Source organism: Gouania willdenowi, chromosome 20 (assembly GCF_900634775.1).
Source record: "Gouania willdenowi chromosome 20, fGouWil2.1, whole genome shotgun sequence".
NCBI classification, from domain to species: Eukaryota; Metazoa; Chordata; class Actinopteri; order Blenniiformes; family Gobiesocidae; genus Gouania; species Gouania willdenowi.
Window position 1 is genome coordinate 13,133,718 of NC_041063.1, and position 8,233 is coordinate 13,141,950.

An 8,233-nucleotide genomic window follows, 5' to 3' on the forward strand; every position below is an offset into this window, starting at 1 on the left:
ATCCGAGTCCCCTCACTTTCCCCCTTTTTTTTCCAAAGTGCTTTTTTGAGTTGAGGCACAGTCTACAGTTCTGACTTAAAACTATAGCAGGTATTTACTCTCTTATAGTTTAGTAGTAAAAAAAAAAAAAAGAAAAGCACTTGGTTCAAGAAGAAGGCATTTCTAGTAGCTTACAAGATGCTCAACATTTAAAATAAATGTATGTTTTTTCATTATTGTATTTTAAATATGAAAATGAAAGAAATGTACATTTTAAAGATTAAGAAAAACGAATTAACAGACAAGAATTGACAAAACTAAAATGCAATCAGATGAAAGTCCACCAAAAATATTTTAGTGGACTTAAAATCCCACATTAAATATATTTCATGGAAGTAATATCAACACTATATAACAATTACATAACAATTAATATATAGAAATATAAGAAATATACTGACAAGTATTACAATCAGTCTGCACTGGTCTTGTTACTACCTCGTAAAAGCAACAGTTTTAATATTTACTACTGGTGAACTATTCCTTTAACAAAATTAACCAAACAAGGTTACATAGTTGATCCTTATGAATTATATAAAAATATAGTTCACATTATTGTCCACAAGATGGCAGTATTTCCTTAACTGCATCCTGACCATTTGCAATAACATAAAATAACTTTTGACATTTTTTTTCCTTCATTTTAACATATTTAACACGGCAAATTCCACCTTTAAAAATACATTAAAAAAAACATTTTAGGGTTAGGTTTAGGATTAGGGATTGGGCTAAAATAAGATGGTTAGCAAGGTAGCTAAAAATAAATATGAGCTAAAATACAACTGACGGATCTTTAAGTCACGTGATGCACCTATCACGTGATCTAAACTGGCCAATGAGGGACGCTGCGTATGCATAGAGTGGCAGTCTATGTATCCATAGCCACAGCCTTTAATTAATGTCTTCATTAGTTTCTGGCCCACTGTGTACTTTTTATATATATATATATATATATATATATATTTATCAATGCGACATGTTCGTCGCATTGATAAAGAAGAACTCTAAATACAATGAAAAGATTATTATTATTATTATTATTATTATTATTGCTTTCCTGTATGTGATACATATATTTATATTGAGACATTGATGTGTCATGATGTGTTTTGTGATGCTACAGTTTGCGGGACAGCGTCATTTGATGATGATGATGATGATGATGATGATGATGTAGATGTAGACGTAGACGTTGCTTCTCCTCTCTCACTCTCTCTGTGTGTGTGTGGCACTCATTTTAAGGAAATAAAGACCAAGGACAACATGCTGGAGCTCCGTGTAACCACTCCGGTGTTTGGACTTACAATACCGACCAAAAGTGGGATTTATGTGTGGATGTCAGCGGAGATGGGCCGTTTTTTCTACTGTCAAACCCTGGACCGATGCTAGCATGCTAGCATCACCGTAGATGTTTGTCATAAGGTGATGTTACTGTCGCGAATATCATTTAGGATGTCCTCACATCGGTTTAGTTAAACATTAACTAATAAGTTAAGGTTAAACTAACCCGTCAACTTTATTGGACACATTTAAATGACGGGAGTTTTAAAGTAGCTTTTAGCTAGCAACAAAAAAAAGGGTAGGCTAATTATTAGTCGGGGGGTAGTTTTATCAACAACACAAATGAAGCTGCACTTTTGTTAGTATAAGGTTTATTGACCCCAATAAATGAGGTTTAATTTGCTTTTCGATAAGGTAAAGTTTGTAGGAACGGCTACAAAGCAAAGCTCCTGTGTCGCTGAAGGACCAAATCATCTACAAAGACTGAGAAGAAGCTCTGTCAGGATATACGGATCTGTTTCCGGTCTGTGTCTAATAATTAGTATAATCACACGAAACTCTGGAGGGCTTCTGATGTGTTTTATTTGAGATAAAATCGTTAGACAGATTGTGTCTGAACTCTTCTCCACATCATCATCATCATCATCAGAGAGATCCCCCACCAGACATGCGTCTGTCCTCGTTTGTGGCCCTGTTCAGGCCTGCTCTGCCCCTCATCCTGGGCTTGTCCCTGGGATGCAGTCTCAGCCTTCTGATGGTGTCCTGGACTCAAGGGGACAGCGATGAGTCCTGCAGAGAAGAACTAGGCAATGGGCGGCTGTTCCTGGGCCGAGGAGATGCTCAGAGAGAGGCTGGAGATGGAGCAGGAGATGAAGACTTCCAGCCACGTATAGTGCCCTACCACAAAGACCCAAACAAACCACACAAAAAGGTTCTGAGGTAAGAGAAAAGAGCTCTTACCTCTTTTCTGATGTCCATACCAGTGACATCAGAGAGTGCCTGTGATCACCTCTATGCCCCTTCCTGTTTACATTGGTGATAAGAGGATTCCCTGTTAGTAATGATGTTTGCAAATGACACTGTTATCTACAATGAATGTTCTACTCTCATTGTAGATAACGGTGACATTTGCAGAAGAAATGTGTCTGAATGCAAGCTAGATATGTGGTAAGAGGAGAAATATTCAATCAAATAGAGGTTTATTAATAGCTACCATGTGTACAGTTTGGAGACGGGTCACTGAAAATGCAAAATACATTCTTATTAATTCCTATTGATAATGGAATATATGTATATTCAACTCAAGTTATATTGATTGATTTATGTTTTTGTAGAGTGTGCTTATGTTCTTTCCTTGTTTTGCACCTTCTATTGCAGTGGTTCCCAATCTTTTTTGTCCCATTTTGCATTCTTGTCAAATCACATGTACCCCCCTCTTCATATCATAAGTACCGTCTCCATAATTTTACATGCTTTTTTTATATGTGGAACAGCGGCTCTCATAAATCTCTAAATGTGTCTCAAACATTTGTTTCCTAAGGCTTAATCTACAAAATGCAAAACAATGTGTGCAAAGTATTTAAAAAGAATATATCATACAACTTATATGTGATTATTTCAGTAGTAAATAAATAGGGTCTCCTTTGTAAAATGTAGCTAATTATTGTCTCCTATTGCCAGAAGTGTGATGAAATGGCCTCTACAGCAAAAAATAATCCTGTTTGAATAAATTACAAGAAAATATACTGTAGTAATTTATTGAGCAATATTACTGGGAGTTCCTAAAAAGGAACTGGGAACATTTCCCAACAGTTTTTACTCATTTGTAAATCTGTCCGAGTACCCCCTGCAATGTGCTTCCAGTTTGGTAACCACTGTTCTATTGTTAAACTGTTTTGGCTGATTTGTTGTTTGTAATTTTTTCCATCTGACTGAGTTACATGCACAATAATTCCATTGTACCTGTTTTTTAAAATCTAAGTTTGTTCTATTCTATTATTGCTTGTTGTGCAGAAGAAGTTATTTAAGTGGGATTTCCAAATTCTCTCTGCTACAACCTGCAACTCTTGCAAAGGAAAACTGTTTCCATGTGAAAATGTCTTCCTCTCGTTCTGTTTGTTCTTCACCGTTTGCTCTGGTTTGTGTGTCACCCTCCTCAGAACCCGATACATCCACACTGAACTGGGTATTCGAGAGCGCCTGCTGGTGGGCGTGCTGACCTCTCGAGCTAATCTCAACACGCTGGCCGTGGCGGTGAACCGCACAGTCGCCCACCACTTCCACCGGACTTTTTTTTTCACGGGCCTGCGCAGCCCAAAAACCCCTCACGGAATGACGGTGGTTGCCCACGGAGACGACAGACCGGTGTGGCTGATGTACGAGACGGTGCGTCACCTCCACCAGCACTTCGGCTGGGAGTACGACTGGTTCCTTTTGGCACAAGACGACACATACATGCAGGCGGACCGTCTGACTGAGCTGGTGGGCCACCTGAGTGCGGGCCAGGACTTGTACATGGGACGTGCAGAGGAATTCATCGGTGGGGAGGAGAAAGCGCGCTATTGCCACGGAGGGTATGGATACCTGCTGTCCCGTAGTCTGTTGGCTCGCCTGCAGCCACACCTGGACACGTGCCGAAACGACATCCTCAGCGTGAGGCCGGATGAGTGGCTGGGCCGGTGCATCATCGACTACCTTGGTCTGAGCTGTGTGGAGATGCATCAGGTACAGAAGCACATGGAATTCCTTCTTAGATCGGCTTGTTTATCTTTCTTGACTTATTTTGTGTATATAATAATGTTCTTAAATATAAACAAGATGGAAAGCAAAGGGTTTCTTTTTTTTTAACACCTTCATCAGCCCTCCGTCCCCCCTCCCTCCCCGCAAGCTACAAGGGAGCATGTGAAGCGCCTACAGAGGCTGCACAGGCGCGCCCCCCAGCAGCCTGCAATCCTTTTTTTTCTCCTCCCTGCAATCCTTACTTTCTCCACCCTAAACCCCCAACCTCCACCTACCCCTACCCCATCCGTCAATTATAACCCAAGACTCCCGAGTGGCAGGCGAGAATTCTACCACAAATGGTACAAATGTTCAAAATAATAAAACACCATTAATTGTGATAATTTAGGATCAAATGCATCTTTATTATAATTGAAATCATGTTTACACTGCTGTTGAGGGGAAATGACAGAATAGATCCTCTGACTTCAAGTCAGAAAGACTAAGTGAACAGAAAATGTTTAGAGAATGCATGTAAACAAAAGAAGCATCCAAAACTTACACTCAGCCTACGATATATCATTTAGGTTTATTTTTGTGGCAAATGTTGTTTACAGTATTTATTTTAATTGTCTTATGCCTTTATAACTCGACTCTCTCCTCTTCGTCTGCGTCGTCTCTCAGGAAATGACCTATCGTTACTTTGAGCTTGGGAAAAACGCTGACCCAGAGCGCGAAGACAGCAGTCAGTTTAAAGCGGCGTTCACGGTGCATCCTGTGTCTGAACCCAATCTCATGTACCGCCTCCACAAGCGCTTCAGTCAGATTGAGCTGGAATGGACCTACCTGCAGATCCAGCAGCTGCAGGTTTGTCATGACTAACTGTGTGACTGTCGCTATCTCTACTTTGTCCCGTGGCTGTTGTTTTTTTAATTTAATTAATTTTATGATCATATCAAATCTATATTTCTGCTGCCTTTCATAGAGCTACTCAGTTAGAGCTGCTGATATTGTTCCCCTTTTTAAATCTGATTGATTGCTGTAGTAATAAATACATAACTTTATATTCCTACCAAGGCCTTCTGGCATTGAGAGTTCATAGTAAGTGTGTTCTCGCTAAGTCACACGTGTCAAACACATGGCTCGGGGGCCAAATCCGGCCCTTTGGAGCCTCTAGATTGGCCCAGAGGAGAAAGTAAACAAATCTGACAGAGAAAACATGAATCACTGTGTAAATGACACTCAACAATATTTGCAGGTGCCCACAGTTTTCCCAGTGCATATATCACATGATTGCACTGTTGAATATATTGAAAATTCTTTAAATATCCCCAAATTTGCCTTAAATATTACACAATATTTACCTTGATTAAATCGAAATTGATCACAAAATCTAGGAAAATTAAAGTGAAGATCCTGTTGGGACTGATATCTGTCACTTATTGTTTGGATGTTGTTGTTTTTTTATGTATTTAGTATTTTATATATACGTAGAAGTGCAAACTAGGGCACAATAATGTTGAAATTACTATTTTTCCCGCATTAAATTGTGGCCCATTTGAGATCAAACTGCTCTGTATTTGGCCCCTGAACTAAAATGAGTTTGACACCCCTGCACCAAGTAGTATTATTATGTAATAACAATGTATTTTTATTTCTTTTTTTCTTAATTAATGTTTTTGTTTGGGAATACAATAGTGAACACAGAGGAAAAAACACATATTGCCACATTTAACTTTAATTTTCACTTAACTTATTGCAGTACTCTTATTGAGATTCTACTCTTAGTTTTATGTTTGTTTATTTGTGTTTTATTTTTTGTGTGTGTGCCCTCCTCAGACCCAGATCAGTAACCTGAGTGAGCTGACACCTGAGGGCAGGGCGGGGGTCACATGGCCCATAGGCATCCACCCACCCTTCAAACCCAGGACCCGCTTCGAGGTGATCAACTGGGAATACTTCACAGAGGAGCACATCTACTCCTGCTTTGACAGCTCCCCTAAGTGTGAGATCAGAGGAGCGGACCGGGCCGACGTCAACGCCATCTTAGAGATCGCCGTGGAGCGCCTTAACGAGCGCTACCAGCCACAGCTGCGCTTCCGCAAACACCGACTTCTTAACGGCTACCGGCGCTTCGACCCAACACGGGGTATGGAGTACATGCTGGACCTGGCGCTGGAGGCCTACACACAGAAGGGCCACAGTCAGGTGATCGCCAAACGGGTCAACCTGCTCCGACCTCTGAGTGCAGTGGAGATCATCCCCATGCCCTACGTCACCGAGGCAACACGCGTCCAGGTCATCCTGCCGGTCACGGCCCAGGACCAGGACTACGTGGGCAACTTCCTGGACATGTATGTGATGAACACCCTGGACACCCACGACAACGTTTTACTAACGTTGCTTTTCATCTATGACCCGTTTGATGCTCAGCGAGTCAGCCAGACGGACGTGTTCGCTGGCATCAAGGCCATGATCGGAGAGGTGGAGAAACGCTACGGAGACGTGAAGATTCCGTGGATCAGTGTAAAGACGGAGGTTCCCTCACAGGTCAAACTCATGGATATTATCTCCAAGAAGCATCCGGTGGACACGTTGTTCTTTCTAGCCAGTGTTTGGACGGAGGTCAACAGTGACTTTTTGAACCGCTGCCGAATGAATGCCATCAGCAGCTGGCAGGTGTTCTTCCCCGTCCACTTCCAGGAGTTCAGCCCCGCCGTCATCTACCGGGACCAGCAGCCGTCCGCTGCCTCCTCCTCCTTCACCTCCGAGTCGCTCAAAGATGGACACTTTGACCGCCACGTGTTCGACGAGGCCTGCTTCTACAACGCGGACTACATGACCTCGCGCACAAAGATGGCCGCTGACATCCTGGACAACGAGGAGCTGCTGGAGAGCATGGACGTGTACGACATCTTCGTGCGCTACTCGGGCCTCCACGTGTTCAGAGCCGTGGAGCCGGCCCTGATTCAGAAGTATGTCCGGCGCGCGTGCAACCCTCGGTTCAGCGAGGACATCTACCACCGCTGCGTCCTCAGCAACCTGGAGGGTCTGGGGTCGCGCTCACATCTGGCCATGGCTCTGTTTGAGCAGGACCAGGCCAACAGCACTTAGAGTTACAGCCGTGGATCTCCTCACGGGCCAGATTTTACTCATTCAAAGACGTCTCTCGAGATCCAGATGCTGATGTTACAGATGCAAACTTCCTGCTTCGTTCTAAGAATCAGATGATTCTTCAGACTCTGAGGAAGCCTTAGTTTTATTCAGGATGTATTTCTACACAGATGGGCGCAGTTTTATTTATGTTCTGTTTTTATAATTGTGACGAACAGAAGCCTTCACCGTTAATAAGGAGGAGGATATTGAGCCATATGTCTTCCTTTGTTTCAAACAATACTGGAGTCTTGCTGAAGCCATCGGCTGCCTTTTCTTTAAGCTGTGTAGTTTTCATTAAAGGTAATAAAGCAAGATGTATTCACCTACTGTGTTTGATCTGAATTGTTGAACTGGAATTACACTATTAATCACATTTTAATCCTGATCTCAATTTTGGTTGAAACGATGAAATAAATCTGATCGTCGGCGATATTTACATTTAAAATATACAAGCTTTGCTCTCTGTAATAATGTACTTATTTTGCTATCCTTTGGTACATTTTAAATTCTGGGTTTAATTTTATTTAAAGCTTAATTTTGTACTGTCAACTATGCACATATTGTTTGTTTAAAAGTAGTTTTTTTTTTTTCGTCACATAAATAATCGTGATTACAATATTGATCAAAATAATGGTGATTATTATCATTTTGGCCATAATCTTGCAGCCTTAATTAATTTGCTGGGGAATAGATAGAGTCAATGTATCGTGATTTCTTTTTTTTTGGCGATATAGAAAATTACAATTTTGCCTATAACATATATATATATAGCTTTTGCTACTTCCCAAACTGCACAAAAAGCACAATTAGATGGATTTCTGATTGTATTCTAACCCAGACCTTCCCCTAAACAAACCACACGACAGAACTCACTCACACGTGCTGTCCCTTATAGGAGAAAAAGCCATAAGTGGCACATATTGTGTTTGTTAATAAAGCAGCAAATTTAACCTAGAATTGTCTTTCTGGTCAGACTTTACTGAGTTAAGAAAATCAAGTTTTATATAAATTTTGGTCCGTATCGCCTGGCGCGATTGCT

General features: G+C 41.4%; 1 protein-coding gene across 2 annotated transcripts; it reads left to right on the top strand.

Annotated features, from left to right (window-relative positions):
- The first annotated feature begins 1,202 nt into the window (after window positions 1-1,202).
- Window positions 1,203-7,518, top strand: chpf2 (chondroitin polymerizing factor 2). 2 transcript variants are annotated; one of them, XM_028434930.1, is made up of 4 exons: window positions 1,203-2,259; window positions 3,480-4,044; window positions 4,723-4,905; window positions 5,878-7,518. In XM_028434930.1, the coding sequence occupies exons 1-4, from the start codon at window positions 1,988-1,990 to the stop codon at window positions 7,150-7,152; spliced, it is 2,295 nt and encodes a 764-aa protein (XP_028290731.1). In that variant the 5' UTR covers window positions 1,203-1,987; the 3' UTR covers window positions 7,153-7,518. The 2 variants fall into 2 exon arrangements, with proteins under 2 accessions (XP_028290731.1, XP_028290732.1); XM_028434931.1 differs by having other exon boundaries at window positions 1,203-1,461.
- Window positions 7,519-8,233: the final 715 nt, after the last annotated feature.